The sequence below is a fragment of the Pagrus pagrus genome, assembly GCF_965226575.1.
Source record: "Pagrus pagrus genome assembly, chromosome: 18".
Classification (NCBI taxonomy): Eukaryota; Metazoa; Chordata; class Actinopteri; order Spariformes; family Sparidae; genus Pagrus; species Pagrus pagrus.
Window position 1 is genome coordinate 24086582 of NC_140202.1, and position 17756 is coordinate 24104337.

The 17756-nt window shown below is 39.6% G+C and overlaps 1 protein-coding gene across 1 annotated transcript; it reads right to left on the bottom strand.

Moving 5' to 3' along the window:
* Positions 1–2345: 2345 nt before the first annotated feature.
* stx11a (syntaxin 11a) lies at positions 2346–10387 on the bottom strand. The gene is made up of 3 exons (XM_084381499.1): positions 10260–10387; positions 8252–9112; positions 2346–5766 (listed from the first exon to the last, which is right to left on the bottom strand). The coding sequence occupies exons 2-3, from the start codon at positions 9108–9110 to the stop codon at positions 4877–4879; spliced, it is 1749 nt and encodes a 582-aa protein (XP_084237625.1). The 5' UTR covers positions 9111–9112; positions 10260–10387; the 3' UTR covers positions 2346–4876.
* Positions 10388–17756: the final 7369 nt, after the last annotated feature.

Below are 17756 nucleotides of genomic sequence, written 5' to 3' on the forward strand. Positions count from 1 at the left end.
GTTTTCTTTTTTGCAATTATGATGTAGATAAAGATGCCTGAGATAACTCAAATTCATTCCCAGTGAATTTTACTTAGTACACTGATGTTTTGGACAATAACGTTCATGGTAAAACAGTAAAATCTCTTGCATATCTTGTTACTAAAGCTAGATTATAACATTTCTGGGATCATTGGGAAAAATTAGTGCATTTTGGCCGATATATCCAGATTTATTGCTTCCTTGTGATGGCATCAACCCTAAAAACTGAGTATCGGTCTGGCTCTAATGTTACACTGATCAACTGCTCTATGGTGCTTTGTTAAATGGCTTACATCTGACAGTGCTAACTGCTTCCTGGTCAAGGGGAAAAAAAAGTAGACTTTCTAGTTGTGTGCACTGTCAAGTCTGTATTTAGGTCAGATACAGGATAAGAAATTCAAGGGAAAAGTGGTATTTTCATACTGGATTAAAGCTCCCAGAACTTAATTGGACTGAAAAAAGGCAACCATTCAATCCTACTGGGTCTTCAACAGGCCAATATAAAGGAGCAAAAAGTATACAAAGTGCTCAAACAAATGTATTTTTCAGGCTAAGTTTTAGGAACCTAAATGTAATGTGGATACTCTTACCAGAGGAAGACAAGAGTGATCCACAGCTTTACTACAATCAGAGAAAAGTTAAATGGTCATTTTTGTGACACGTTCACATATTTTACTGCTAGATGGCGCCAGATCCACACAGTTCACTTCATCAGATGGCAGATTTTTGTCCTCACAGAAGTTTTCCTCTAGTGTGATGAATCCCTATCTGTGTGAAATACTTGAATGATTGTATGGGAGGTGATTTCCTGGTAATGTGGTAAACGGTGTGCGGTCAGGCACAATGAAACACAGGGAAACACACATCCACTTCAACTGAGGACAATGGAAACTGGCACCAGTGGAAGATGGTTTTATTAAATACCAGGCTGCTCTGGTCATTGAACAAACTATTCTGTTTCAGCTTAAATGGTTCAAACACCAAGCTACTGGCAACAGAAATGTACAAGGAACACATAACTCACATTTTCACTCAGACAAACACTTGCTGCGAGCAGGGAGGCCCAGGTTCTGCTGCAGGTGGTGAAAGGTACAGGTTCTGATCAAGTCCTGCTCCTCCCTCAGACCTGCTCATCACAACAATGTGACTTAGTTTTCGTCTCATTTTAATGAATGTGTGCACTGTGAATAGGATAAAGGCCACTTCAGTTTTTCACCCTTATGCAACTTTCATTTTTGCATAATTTTGGCTGTATAAATGCATAATGCATGTTTTTCATCCCACTGCCACCTAGGCCAAAGCATGCTATTTCATTTGTGTCCTATAGGGGGCTTTGCCTCATAATAAAACTTCATAAAGCCCTCGTGCAAATGATAAAAGACCACATTTAGTAAAAAAAAAAAAAAAAAAAATGTTCCATGTCAAAAACTGCCTCAAAAATACTAAATATGAAGAAAATGGTAAAATATTTTTTGTGTGTTTTTTCATTAAAAAACAAGCAGTGGCATCATGTAAATAAACTGGTATTTAAAGGGTTAAAATCCTGAAAATGAATGAATATTTTGTCGTTACTATCAGGACTGACGTTGGTTGAAAAATGTAACCCAGTGAAAGTTGAAAATAAAATGTCAAGTTTTTGACATGGAAAATCGTTTGTACTAAATGTGGAGTAACATATTTACTTTTTATTTTTTATCAGATGCATGAGGGTTAAATATCTGTGGTTGGGCTACCATGTTGTTTACAAATGGACCAGATTGTTTGTTCAAATCTGGATTTTTCGCAGTGCAGTGTGCTGCCTATATTTACCCAAAAATCCCCGTGACAAAGGGAAACATATAGTCACTGCCTGCAGTTCATCAGCTGAGTCACGGTGTTTCCCCATTTCGGTTTATGGTTCCCTGTGGCTTTGAACTGAACATAAAGCAATTACTGCGCAAGTTTAGAGTCAAACAAGCCTGGCTGCAACTTCTTTTGTTACTAAAAAAATCTGTCCACTCCTCTCCAGGGACGTTATGCGCCATACGGTGGCTATATTTTGCCGATTCGACCCAAATTTAGATAGAAATGGGGTTACATGTCGATATAATACGACTATTTTATAATGATGGTTAATAAAACTATTCAAGTGTAACTTCACCTTTTAATTTTAAATAATAAAAAAAAAAGTCGGAATGAAAACAGAAAACACATCTGTCCACTCCAGGACGTTACGCGTAAAACCTCCTTTTACGCGTAACGTCCTGGAGTGGACAGATGTGTTTTCAGTCACAAAAAAGAAATGACAGGCAAAATGTAATAAATATTTGGGTACAAGTGTTTATTCCACCTTGTGATCAGTGTAGTTGACACAATGCAGGCACAGTGGGAATGCTTGTGTAAGCACATGAAGGCCTATATTGAGTACAACAACTCAAAGTGTCCGATTGTTCTCGTCACCGCTGATCTAATGATCTTATTGATTTATTATAACTCGTGTCCAATTAAAATATCCGATGCTACCAGGAGTGGGGTTCGAACCCACGTGGACATATGTCCATTGGATCTTAAGTCCAACGCCTTAACCACTCGGCCATCCTGGTGCGTGTCCGTGTAGGATACGTCATTGTTCCGATCAAACAAAGGCAAGACCAGCCCAACAATGTCAGGACTCCAGGTGGGTCAACCTGCGCGCCCTCATGACGTCACCTCGTAAAGTCACGCTGCCAGTAAGTGCCCACCACAGACCGCACAGCGCTGCTGAGGAAGCGCCATCATCAGAGCCCTGAACCATTTCAACACAGCAGCGTTGCTGTCAACACCCACTGGTGTCTCTCATGGACTGTAAGTGCAGCCATAGTTGTGTCAGCTTCACTTTAACTGGTGACCCTACTGGGAATCCCCCAGTAGGTGATGGACTGCCACACACACAGGAAAATAAAGCTCTGTTTAATTTCACTATCTGTACACTTAAAGGACAAGCAGATAGGCCGGCTGTGCAAACAGAACGCACTCTGACCTGATTAGTTTCTCATTCTCTATTGTTGTCACGCTGCCCGAGCGAGCACCCATGTGTACATTGATTTGTGGGCTGTTTTGTATGGCACAATCTGAGTCAACCTGCCCTATGATTCAAATCTGATTGACTCTGGTTGTGTGCCAGTGAATCAGTGAAACATGGGACTGTACTGACACTGATTCATCTCTGAAAATGTGCATGCAATATAAAAGAGTCTTAATTAATCCCTGGCTAAACACAGGAGGAGGCTGATGTATCCTTGCACAATCTACACTAATCTATCTGTTTCCCCAGCCGACCACAGCCTGACTGTGCCGGGCCCAGTGTGTTTCGTAGCACTTCTTAAGCAGTGGCTGCAAAAAGAAAGACACCTACATTCAGGCTGTGAAAGTTAGTCTGTATATATTAAAAAGCCACTCTCAGGCATTTATTTACATTACTTAAATATCTCAAACAACATTACAACATTTAAAGCTGAAATAGGAAGGACAAAGCTGAGCGTCGGGCATTAAATTACAGCCCAGCTGTCTTCACAGTTATCATGCAAAACGCAGTTCTCACTCGCAATCAGGAAGTGTAACACCCATATCTGAATTTACACATTTGCATATGGATGTGTGGTTTCATATGTTGGCCTTTTCTCAGACCAGCTAAGTGAAGAGTGTGAAATTTGGACACGACTTTATCTTAAAGGTACAGCCCACCCAAAAATAAAAAAATGTCATTATCTACTCACCCCAGTATTGATTTAAAGGGTGAAGGGTGAAGTCCACAAAACATTTCTGGAGCTTCACAGCAAAACAGTGTAGCAGCATTCTCCTAAACAACAACTGAAGTAGATGGGGACTTGTTTTACAACGTGAAAAAACAACTGAAGTAAAACATAAAATGGCTTCATACTACAGAAGCTCTGAGGGGAGTCTGATCTGAATCGTTTTCTGTCCTGTATTGATGACTTGAGAACTGGTGGTGGGGGGGGGGATTTTTGTCAGGATAATTTTTCTTCCTTATTTTGTTTTTCCATCTGTGAAAACGTGGAGGAAAAAAACGTGAAAAAAAAAAAATTCTTGCAAAAACGTGTTTTTCCTGAAAAGTAGAAAGTGGAAAAGATTTTTTTTTTTTTTTTTTTTTCACGTTTTCACAGATGGATTATCCTGGCAAAACTTTCTTCCACCACCAGTTCTCAAGTCATAAGGAGAGGAAACAATTTAGATCAGACTTAGAGGATGGATCACAGGAATAAAAACATTTCTTAACTTGTCCCTGAGGGCTTCCGTACCATGCAGCTCATCCGGTGTAAACACAGTCTCTGACAGAGATTTTAAAAAGATGTTATTTAAATCCTTTCTTAAGCTGAAATCTTCACTGTAGCCGCTAAGCTAAAAGTGTAGCGTGCACCCCGTCTGAACTGGGTGCACAAACTCGACCATGCATTGACTTGTATTTAGCAGGGCAAGCTGTAAGGAGCCATTTTATTAATTTGTGTTTTTAGATTGTTTCTTTACAGTCTCGACATGCGAATTCCTGCACCAACTTCAGACGGGGTTCACAAAAATTGTGTAAATATTGTCTCAAATTAATTTGGGATCTCAGAGAGGGTTACCAGAGACTTGGGTTATGCTGGACAAGCTGTACAAAATTTTGTGTTGTTTTTTTCAGTTGTTTTTTTACATCTACTTCAGGAGTTTAGGAGAATGCTGTAACACTGTTTTGCTGCTTTTCTTTAGAAATGGAGCAAATGCTTCATCCGATCTAAATAAATACTCAAACTAAAGCAGAGATATTACAGGCATCTTTGCACAGGAAGCTGATCTCGATATAATCATGACATGGAGAAAAAATAGCACTGATGCCGTCTCATTTGCAGCAAGGGAAGCAGCAACAGAACAGTTTCTTGCACGGATTGTTCTTCTTGTATTTCACAGCTTTCTTGATCTGAACTGTGGCCTTGACAACAAAGTCCTGAGTCGCACACACGTTTGCCTCTATGTTATCCACCATGCAGCCCTGCTCCTCCACCAGATGAGCCATCTGGAAGAAAAGCTCATGGATGTCCCTGATGCGGCTCTCCAGCTCCAACAGCTCCTTGTGCCGGTTCTCGATCTCATTGAGAGCCATTTTGGCAGTCCTCCCCTCCAGGAGGAGATTATCCGAGAAGACGTTCCACCTGCCCGTCTCGATCATCTCGTCGATCTGCTCCCTGGTCACCTCCTTGCCCATGATCTCGGCTTGTCTCTGGATGCGGGTCTTGCAGTTCTCCCTCTGGACCATCTCGGCCTCGTTGTACTCAGACATGGCATCGTGGAAGGCGCCGGTCAGAGAAACGTACTGTGAACGCACCATGCGAGCCACAGCTGATGTAGGCCCGTTCTCCTCCTCCAGCTCTTTGCTCAGCTTCGCCAGCTTCTCCAACCGTGCATAAATGGCCTCCCCTCTGGCCTTGATGTCTCGCCCGAGTGCGTTGGAGTCCCGCTTGATGCTGCTGATCCTCCTGACGGACGTGAGGAACCTGGTGTTCTGCTTCCCAAGACGCTTCACGTCCATTTTGAGCAGCAGCATCTCCTTCCTCAATGCCTGTGCCTCTCTGTAGAGGCCGTCCATCACGTCCTCGCCCTCAAACACGATGGCTTGTTGCTCCAGTTGCTCCTCACCATCCTCAGTGTCATGGTTGGGGTTCTCCTCAGGCCTGTGCTCTTCCCCTGCAGGTTTGGAGGTCTGCAGCTCAAACAGTCGGTCCCTCATCTCACCTGCAAGAGGAATCAGGAGCCTTTACAAACCTCGCACTTGGTGTATGTCATGTCTCTATTGTAAAGCACTTTGAGCAGCTCATTATGTGTCTATTTCCACCGAATCGGCGGTCTAAATGTTTGCAAAGTACATTTCTGTAAACCATTTTAAAACTTGAAACACTTCTCATCAAAAATATCTGTTTATTGTTGCCACAAACAGGGTTGGAAATTGTCCCGAGGTCTCCTTAAAAATATCCAGTGGTGTCACTTAGCCTACTTAACACTAAACTTCACCACCATCCCCAGAACATGATACAACACGTTTTGTTAAAATATCACTAAGGTACGCACGTGACTTTATCAGTGGATGGCAGAAAAGTTAACTGCCAATATTTTATTAGCAACTGGGCTGCTCAGAGCAATTATTAGACAACTAGTGGAGACACCAGGAAATTGCTGGTCCCAGTTGTCAAAAAAGTTCAGACAAATTTGTGTAGCAGAACTTTTTTTTCTTTCCTACATCATCTCTCAAACCCTAAGATTTATTTTGTGAGCTGTTGGAGGGACAACATTTTCTTCAAAGATGATTTCCTAAGCTATTTTTCAATGAAGGAGAAGAAAAAAGTGCCATTTTAATGTGAAAACTACAGTTTTATTCCCTTCAAGAAAACATGTGACACACATTAGAGAATTTTATGTGTGCCTGAATTCACGTGTGAACTTTACAAGTAAATGTCGTGAATTTAAAACCGAAGTAGAAGTACAGACGTATTATCAGCTAAATGTACTACAGCAAAAGATCTGACTACGTCCTGCACTTTTAATACTTCAGCAAACTCTTTATTCTCATTAAACTCCCCTGTTTTAAGTATTTATTCATTAGTAGTTTATTAACTTTATGAGGACAGATAGATCAGTACATGTGTGAACTCCTCGAGAGGAAACTGCTGGGTTATTTCCTCAGCTGTGACGTTTTCAGTGCAGACGCTCATTAATCACAGGGCGTCGACTTAAGACTCAGTTATTTCCTATCGAGAAAAAACTCTAACACAGCTTTAACCTGATGTAAGTACGTTAAATAAATGATGTTTCACGAAGAAATAAATCACATTAACAAACCTCAAAACATCATTTTGCCCTGGCGGATGAAAATCAGGAGGAAAGAGAAGCTGACAACAATAACAAGATGTGACAGAAGCGAGCCTGTATTTTACCCCATCTATCTGAAACACATGATAAAACACAGAGTACACATACCTCAGTGTGCTCTCCTCCGGAGCTTCTACACTATCAGAGTCGCTGAAGCAGAGGAAGCAACCACGAGCAGACTCATTTCCTCTTTTTCTCTCCCTTATAGCACCAAATTTCAACATGCACAGAAGTATGTCTGAGTGTCATGAAGGAGGTCTCGCTGCAGTCACACACACACACACACACACACACACACACTCTACATCACACTGACACACTGACAGCCTGCAGCTGCAGGTACCAACACGGAAGATCACGCCTTCTTCCCCCCCACACTTCACCGCTTCAGGAAGGAGGGGGCCCGTCACACTCATCTAAGGGTTGTATGGTGAATATCAGAGCGAGCACGTCTTTTGATGGCCTATTTGCACACAAAAGTGTTTAATGAAGAGATCAGATGTTCAGATTTCTGTGGCATCAAGCCTTTTATTGTCAGCATGAACTATGAGAGACACAAAGATATTAATACTTGTTTAGCATCACCAAACAACTTAAAGTCTTCCATTAAATGAATACAAAACAATGAAAACATCAGACATTATTATCCTCACATAAAATTTAAATTGCACGGTTAAGGTTAGGGGTCAGGTCAGTTAAAGTCTCCCTATATTTTACAATGATTGAAAGCTGATACATGAACCTTGTGGTAAGACCGTTTTGTCAAAATCAAAACAGTTGAACAGCAATCTCTTTAAAGGAACAGCTCACCCAAAAATGAAATTTCTGTCCTTATCTTGCTACTCACTCCCCCACGTAGACCACAAAACATTTCTAGATCTTAACAGCAAAACAGTGTTGCCGCATTCTCCTAAACTACATAAGTAGATGGGGACTTTAATGGGGAAACGTTAAAAAAACAACAGAAAATGGCTCCATACAGCTCGTCCGGCATAATCCAAGTCTTCAGAAGCCCAGAGATCCCAAACTGATTAGAAAGAGACTTTGTTTACAGCCTTTTCAAAGCTGAAATCTTCACTGTAGCTGCAAAGCTCAAAGAGTTAGCGCACACCCCGTCTGAACTGGGGGCCATTTTATTGTTACTTTTTGGTTGTTGTTTTAATTTTTTGTTTAGGAGAATGTTTTTATGGACTACAAAACTTCTTCTGACTTTCAATCGACATGAGGGTGAGTACATAATGACTGAATATTCATTTTCATTTTTCAAGTTTCAACTCTTCCTTTAGACTTGTTCATTTACGTTGTAGTGCAGTTTTTATCACATGGACCAGTGGACCAAAACCTCATCAGACTTAATCGTAGAAACATGGGAAGCAGCCACAGAACATTTTCTTGAAGGGGTTGTTTTTATCAGAGTTCTTGGCTCTATCCAGCTGGGCTATTGCCTCCTGAGTGATCACTTCAGTCTTCTGAACATTTTTCTGGATGTTATTGACGACTGCCCCCTGCTCCTCTGTGAGCACAGCCACATCCAGAAACAGCTCCTGGATCCCCTGGATCCTCTTCTCCAGCTCCATCAGCTCTCTCTGTCGGCTCTCGATCTGCATTAACGCTGAGCGAGCTGTTTTCCCCTCCAACTGAGGGGAGAACACGTTGAACTCCCCGCTCTCCATCATCTCCTCCACCTCCTCCGTGCTGACCTCCCTGCCCACCACCTCCATCTGCCTCTGGATCTGCCGTTTACAAGCCTCCCTGTGGCTCAACTCTGCGTCGTTGTAGCTAAACATCACCTCCCGCAGAGCACTGGTGAGACACTGGTACTGTGTTCGAGCAATGCGAGCTGTGGGGTCAGAGCTGCCACGCTCGGCCTCCAGCTCCCCTCTGAGGTTATTCATCATGTGCAGCTGCTGCAGCACAGCTTCACCCCTGCGTTTAATATCCGCCCCGATTGCATTCGAGTCCCGTTTTGTTGCAATGGGGTACGAGGTCTTGTTTAACGTCTGGTAGTTCACATCTTTCAGCTCACTGATGTCGTTCTGGATCTGCTGGATCTCCAGGCGGATCTTTTGGGCCTCCTGAAGGACTCCATCCAGGTCCTGGTCAGGATGTGATGCGGTCGCTGCCTCGCGCTCTGACAAGTTGTCCAGCTCCACCGTGCTGAAATCCTCAGGGTCCGTCTGCACCTGATGGAGGTGTGTCAGTCTGTCTCTCATGTCTGAAAGAGAGAAAGAAAAGAAAACATTCATTCATCCGAGCATGAGAATCAGTCCGTCAAGCCTATAAAATGGAGCAATGTTTCCCAGACCTTGAGGTCATAAGTTCAATTTGATAGCTCACAAGATGATTAAACCTTATTAGCTGATCCACTTAGGGGCCAGTGGAAACAAGCTGTAAGCACAATACTGGCCACACAACATCATCATTGTTATAGTGTGTTTAGGCTGCAGCGGCGCAGACTGCAGGTGAAGAGCAGTTGCCAGGAGATAATGTGAGAAGTTAACTTTTCTGTAAACCACAGATATGTCCAAGTAGCAAACGTGGCATATCACATGCACCTGAGGATATTTCCATCCTGTTTTTGCAGCAATCAAAACCAGGAAACCAAACATTTCCCATAACACACCTCACCTTTGCAAGATGTCGGTGCTCTCTACCAACTCCTGAGGCAAATATCTGCCTCTTTAGTAAACAAACCACTTACTGAGGCCTTAAACAACCCAGATGAATGAAGGTTTTGGACTGTAAAACCACAACAATGAGCTGAAACACTGGAGATGTGATTGGGAAAGAAAGACAAACAAAAAAAAAAAAGATCGGTTGCAACAAACAGGCTTGTACTTGTGTGAAATACTTCCTGAACATGACAAAGGACCTCAGACGTGCCAGAGCTCAGCAAGCACATTACAATCAAACACAATTGTCATTGAGATGTGGAAGAGGTCTGAGGATTTTCTACCTCTTCAGTATCTTATAATCTAAGATGAATGCTCTGGCTCTGCCAGGACATATAATCTCCCTCCAGGACCTGCCAAACAAGTTTTAAAGCCGAAAACTATTGTATAAAAGTATTGTAGCATGTAAGTCATTTGTTTTACTTTAGGTTTTTAAAGTGGAGTTCAACAAAAACAGCAGAGGACAGAATCAATAATCCCAAACAGCCTGACAAAAAACAATTGACTTTTACATAATATACATTTTTCATGATTTTCCATCATGCTTTCCCACAAGAGAGCATGTAAAGAGGCCTCCATTTTAGGTTTCCTTACCTGCTGGATTTTCTGTTCAGAATTTGTAAAATCTCAGGCAAGCACAAAAACATATGTAACATATACACCTATAATGAGGAAATACATTTTTCTTACTTGTTTGTCAGTTTGTAGTCAGTAGAAGGTTTGTAGTCTCTGCAGCACAGGCCAGTCATAGAACAGGTAGTTCAGTCCAACAGACAGTGTGAAACAGTGAAGGATATTTTGGAAAACGTTGCCCATCATCACACCTGTTGAAGAGGAAAAGGTTTTCAGAAACAAAACTTTCTACATTCCTGTTGTGTCACATGGAGGCATGGAGTGACGCGCAGTAAGATGACGCCAAGACTCATCATAAATGACAACTGATACATCTGTCTACATTTTTCTGTACGTACGCTGCTGTTTCTTATATGTTTTTATATATTTAGTTTAGTTACATTAGTTGTTTTTCGTGTTTAGCAACACATAATGTGATAAGAGGTTGTGGGGACAGACTTATGTTGAGCTGGGACCTCAGCATAGAGCATAGAAGAAAACATGTATGATAATATCAAGGACAGAAAGTCAGCACACACTGGCAGCGTGCTCCAAGAGCAGGTCAAAAATAAAGAGGAAGTATTTCAGATATGTTATCTTTCAAAGGGGCGGGACTGAAGTGTTCGGTTGATAACAAATTACTGAAGAAGTCTTGCACAAACTTTATGAAAAATAAGTTTATTCAAGTGTGCTCAAGTGTACTTCTTTTAAGCTGAAAATAACAGCTGTCAGTTTACTTTTTATGTACTTATCAGAGAGAAACCTAACAAACTTACACAATGTGAAATCTACTTAAAGTACAGTTAAAGGTTAATTTCAAGTATAAACCTTCAACTGTACTGTGTATTTCACGGCAGCGTGCAGTGAAACCACCAGCTGTCAGATGATTATCAGTCATGCTGAGAGAAACAGAAGCTCGAGTATATTTGAACAAGGAAAATGGATGTTTCAGTGTGGGAAGATGTGCAACACTCAGTCATTTCCACAGCCAGCAGTGGTTTGTATTTGATAAGTAATTTCCACCAGCCTCCATGAGTTTGAGTCACACTGGCCTTTTTAAAAAAATGCTTTTTCTTATCTGGAAAGCTGATGTGTGACTGAGCTGTAGACGAATCCTCCTCCAGTAACTGACACCAGTTTCTGGAGAAAAAGATACCAGCATGAGTGAGGCTGAAAAATCCCCCCCAAAACCACCATATACAGTAAGAAGCAAGATGATTGTGAAGACACTGTCTGTTTCAACATCCCCAGACTCCCTGCACAAATTATGCAATTTTGTGAGTTGTTGAGTCAGGAGAAACTTTGGTCCTTCTTCTAAATTCTGCAAGTGTTAATCACTCTCTCTTTCTTTGTGTAAAAAAAAAAAGTCTGTTAAATTCTGTGATGATTTTATCAGACGACATGCAGCTTCCTCACAAAAAAGAATTGGCGGAGTTCCCCTTTAAAACGGAGGCCTGTGTGCATCGGTGGAGTATTTACTTTGCCCAGCAGATGTCAGCGGTACAACAGGACCTTCTCTAACATGCAGTTCATGAACTTTTCTAAGGATGATCATCTTCCCGACAGCTTTTTTCTATGCATTAGTTTCCCTTAACAAACCGTGAGTAACAAGGTTATTCAGGAGGAAATGTCTCATCAACACGCAACGAACACACAAGTCTTTGTTTGTGTTTCTTTCACTGGTGTGAATGTAAAGAATCTGATGCACTTACATACATTACTTTACAGTTCTCTTAACGTTTCAGTCAGTTTGACACGTTCTGAATATAAAAGAAGACAAACGTTTCCTGGTTTTGCAAAAAAACACCTCATTCTTTTATTTTAAAAAGCACAACCCCAAAAAACACTCCATGTTAAAGGTTCCACTTGAAATCGAGTTATCTCTGCAGTCAGCTGGCTCTGATTTGAGCTGCATGTTTGTTTTTTATTAAGAAACCGTGTTACATGAGTTTCACATGTGAGATTGCCAGTTCACCGGTCAGAGACTGAGCATGTGATCAGGTGAAATCTGACTTGGCCTTGTTTTTCTCTCCTCAGTGATTATCTGAGGTTCAGAGCGAGACTGAGGTACAGAAACAAATCATTGTGAATGTGCCAGGAATGTTTTCTTGATTAAGGATTATAAAAAAAAATCTGCTAAACTTGAGGACAAAGGTCTATTTAGTGCCCTCGGAAAAATCTAAAGTAGCACATTTGACATCCCTCCACCATGTCGCCATGACAGATTTGTTCACAGCTCCTCGTTTTAGTGGAAATAAGAAGTCTTACATGTTTATTATCATCTAAAGTCACCTGTTTCTCTCTTTCAGACTCCCTGAAAACATTAAGCATTACTTGTTGTTGGAGTTATTTGAAATAAAGTTGATTTTAAGCATACAAAAAACCCTTATCGATCTCACAGTCAGTATTAAAGTGACTTGATGTCTCCAAAGCTTCTATCTCTGATTGAAAGATGAATATCTCAGTAACAAAACACATTTAACCTAATTTTTGATGCTTTCTTACTTCTTTTTTTTAAGATGGAACAAATTTAAACAATCACATTATTATAATATAAAATCTTTGGCAAATTTAGAATCATTATACATTAATATACACTGTAAAAAATATATTTTACAGACATTTGCTGTAAATAAATCTTAAGAAAATATACCTTTTTAAATAAATCTGCTGTGAAAGTAAGCTCAAAGTCACTTTAAATAGGGCTTTATTTATTAGTTATTTTTAACTTTAGATTGTAATTCTTTTCATGGTTTCAAGTGTTTATTTAGCAGTAATCAGTAAAAAAAACACAGCGCCACTGCACAAACCTGGTTATCACTGTGAAAACATGATTACCACTGTACAGACACAGTTATCAGTATAAAAACACTGTCTACTGCACAAACCTGGTTATCTCTATACAAACACAGATCACAGATAATGTAGACAAAGTCGGCCCTCTTTTCCCATCATGCAATGTGCTGAGGGGTTTGTTATATAGTAAAATAAGTAGAATAAAAATGTGAGAAAGAAAATATCTGGTGATCCATTTTCTAAATTGTTGTCTTTCGTGTTTATGTGCTCAGATCATAAAGGATAATTGATGATTAGGAATCCTACATATTTAACCAACATATTTTCCACTAACAGCATAAACAGCAATTCAATTATAATTCTTTTCAATCTTTTTAATTGTGTTTTTTTATGAGAAACATCTGGCAGGCCAAATTTAACCTAATGGCGGGCCAACTTTGGCCCACAGATTGCGGCCCTTTAGTGGACTGATTGAATAATTCTGTAAAACAACATAATTATGCTGCGATCTTAAAGACTGCAACCTTCGAAATGTAGATTTTAAATGTTTGTACGTAGTGAAAATGCGTACAGATAATGCAAACAGGGAAAAACTGTGATTTTACAGTCATTTATTGTTGAATAATGTATTTTACTGTGATTTTATGGGAACTGTTTGGCAACGTTTCAATTTTTTTTTTTAACTGTGGCACAGCTGCAGAAACACACAAAGAGAAACAAAAAGATGGCATCAAAACTCTGCTGACCTTTGTGTTTTCTCTTCCATTTTTAAATGCAAAGCAAGATACTGTGGCTAAGCATAAAAAAAGGACTCATTCGTCAGATTTGAATTTCAGTTGCAGCGCTGATATCCGATACCCTGAAACTACCAGGCACGAAAATAGAGAAACATGCCCACACATGAGACCCCCTGCACCTTTCTAACATTATACTGCATCAGGTCTCGGGAGGTGGGTTTGCTGTAATCAGTGTGGAAAACATCAGCTGTTTCCAGTTACCCCAAAGTTGTGACTCTAATTGATTCAACTTATTGGCTTCAAACTGAGTTTCACATAATAGCACCAGTGTCCGCAGGCATCTGATCAAATTAACATGAATGTCTGTCATGGGTTTGGAGATTTCTCTCTGCTCTAAGATTTCCCAAGGTCTGACTTTGTTCAGCTTTGGTGACACATCAGTCTGGTTTTATGTAAGACTGTACTCGGCTTAGCAGTGAGGTAATAAGGTAGACATGGCATGTAAACTGCAGCACAAGGGCTTCTTATACTGGACTGTTGCTTAACTTAAATATAGCTTTGTTACACAGGATATCCATGTGTATCCAGGTATAAAGTCATACAAAAAAACTCACTAGATTGTCTTGAATATAGATATATAGCAGGTTTTATTTAATTGCCTTTGCTCTGAGGCTGTCTGGGAGCCAAAACTCAACTGAAGGACGTTATAAGAAAAACATCACATGTCCCAATTCTTTACAGAGTTTATCTCAGGCAATGCAGGTTTTTAAAAAATGGAGCTGTGATGAGGTTTTGCACCACTAACAATGTTTGTTTTTTTGCCTTCTTGCCAGTAAAATGGTCAACATTAATGAACTGGAAATCACAGATTACTACAAGAGCAGATTTTAAAGACTTCAGTTAACTCCCGGCACATAGATCATATACCTCATCAGGCTGCATCCAGAAGACGTCAGACTTGTTTTAAAAAGTCTTAATCAATAATATTCCTAAACAAGTTGAGAGCTCATACAGGGAGGAAATCAGAGAACAGTCTGCTGCTCAACATCAGCAAAAACAAGGAGCTGATTGTTGAGTTTAGAAAAAACTGTCTACATCAGTGGAGCTGAGGTGGAGCAGGTGAACAGTTTTAGGTTTCTGGGAATCAACATCAGTGAGAGCCTATGTTGGTCACCACACTGGTTAAATGAGTTTGAAAATGATGATCTCACTTTAACAACATTGCATTTAGGGAAATGCGCTCATTTGCGTTCTTTTTGAGTAGATCTATTGTCATAAACACAAGGCTACCACAAGCAAGTAGCTTAGCTTAGCATAAAACCTGGAACTCAGGGGAGACAGCTGGCTCTGTCTGAGGTAACAAGCTTTTCCTGCTGTCTCAACGTCTACTTCAAGTCTGACGGCTTCAAATGCCGCCACCCACGTGTCTCAATTTAATCTACAAATCACATTAAATCTGTTTTGCTCCAGACTTCCATTAAATCAGCTGATTTCCATTTAAAAGACATTTTATTTATTTCTAATCTTTGAGAATTTCCATAAGCTTTCATACTGTTATGATATAATTTTACTACAGTTACATTACTTAGCAAATATCAAGTTTACAGATGAAAAGCCTGAAATTTCAGTATGATTTACAGCAGGAGTGTCGCTCAAATGTCCTGTCCTGAAGTTTCTGCTTTCTGAGACACCGTTTCCACAATAATTTAATCTAAAGATTATTAAATCATGCAACTATGCCTCTGAATGTCAAAAATGAAAGCTCTTTATAAACCATTCATATGAACATTTTTGGGGTCGGCAGATTATGTAATATCCCACAGGTAGATGTTTTTTGTCATTTTATTTTGTATATTTGCTAATACTGCAATTATGTTGGTCAGTAATCCATTAATAAATGCTCATGGGCTTCAAATGAGGCACCAAGTCTGTTGTTTTAAATATTAATAAGGAGATAATTAAAGGTTTCATCCATCAGGTCTACATTTTTAAGTGTTAAAGGATCATTTAACCCAGATATGGAAATTCGGTCATTATTTACTCAGCCTCATGCCGATGGAAAGTCAGGTGCAGCACAACAGCGTCGCAGCATTTTCCGGCACAACTGAAGTAGATGGGGACTTATTTTAAAATGGAAAAAAAACATAAAATGGCTCCATGTGTCAAGTCTCTGGAAGCCCCAAGATTCATTTAAAAAGATTCACACCCTCGACACATGGAAGCTGTGAACACTCCAGCTTAAAAAGTGTGTAAATAACTTATTTTCAAATCAATTTGGGATCTCTGAGCTTCTGGAAACTTTGATCACGTTGGATGAGCTTGCATGGAGCCATTTTATGTTTCTTTCCATTGTTTTAACACTGCAACAGTGTTTTGCTGTGAAGCTCCAGAAATGTTTTATGGACTATGAAATTTCACCTGACTTTTCATTGGCGTGCACGTGTGGAGATAAATGACTGAATTTTCATTTGTGGGTGAACTGTTCCTTTAAGAAGTACATTTAGTAAATGATGTATTAATGAAGTTATTAATTTCACCGTGTTATCCCTTTATGAAAGGTAACTTACTAGAAAACTGCAGTAAAAGATTATCCATGCTCAGTTGTCTCTGACGTTTCAGACAACTCGCTCACATCCAGGAGCTGTTTTATTTTTACAAAACAAAAATCACATTGTTTCCTCTGTAATGTTTCACATCAGGACCACAGCACAGTCCACAAACTGGACAACATGTGCACCTTGTTCACAGCGAGGACATCGGATGTCCCAGGAGCAGTTACATAACACACTGATTATCCATGAGGGTGGTGACTTCTTCCCATGAGACTGACGGACCAGGATCCAGCAGCATCATCAACATCCAGTTTTCACTGTCATGAGCCGACACGGCAGACCGTATAATGAAATTTACTCGCTCATTAGTCAGACTAAATGTACAGCTCCAGCCTCCCTGTCAAAAGAAAAGTTCAAGCTACACGATATGACCTGAGCATGATTTAGATACCAGTACATTTTGGAGGTACTTAGTGTACTTGAGTATTTCCATTTTCTGTTACTTTATACTTCTACTCCACTACATTTTGGAGGTTACTTTCTTACTTATTAGATACATTTTGACTTTTTATCTCATAATTTGGACATCTAATCACATATTTATGACCTTTTTCTCATAATTTTGACTTCTTATCACATATTTCTGACATTTTATCTCATATTTAAGAGCTTTTATCTCAGAATTTCAACTTTTATCTTATAATTTTGACTTCTTATCTCATAATTTAGACCTTTTATCTCCTAGTCTCGATTTTAAACACATAATTTAGACTTTTTAAAAAAGACCTTTAATCACATTTTTTATATTTCGCATTTATATTTATATATTTATCTTTGCTAAATACTTCCACACCAATGTTACCCGATTATATTGTTTGATTGCTGTTGTGTTACGTGTGTCTTAAAAGGTGTTCTTGAGTGCTTTGAAAGGCGCCTTTAAATAAAATGCATTATTATTATTATTATTATGATTATTATTATATTTATGCTTTACCTTCGTAGTTTTGTTTTCATCAAGCTCAGTTTCCATCCTTTTTTTTCTTTAACTGGTGGAAATGGCCAAAATAGCACATTTTTGTTAAATTCAATTAAATCAGTTTAACAAACAAAAACTCATTCAGAAAATAAAAATGCTGAATATCAGATCAGATAATTGACTTAAATATCAGTTGACCCATTTATATACAGTGTGTACATTCATGTTAATACATGTAGAACATACTTTTACTTGTACTTTTAACACTTGAGTAAACTCAATGCCAGAAAATGACTTTTGATGCTTATTTCACTTTTACTGAAGTGATATTTTTACACAATATCTTGTGTAAGATTTAAAATGAAGATGCTTTCCTTACTGTTTGCTTATTGTGCAGTCTGGACGCATCATCTGCTGCACTGTTTGTGAAAATATCCTTCAAACCTTTAATCTACTTGATATTTACCAGCGCTGACTTGTGTATCTGTGCTTGTTGCTCAGACTTCAGTCATCT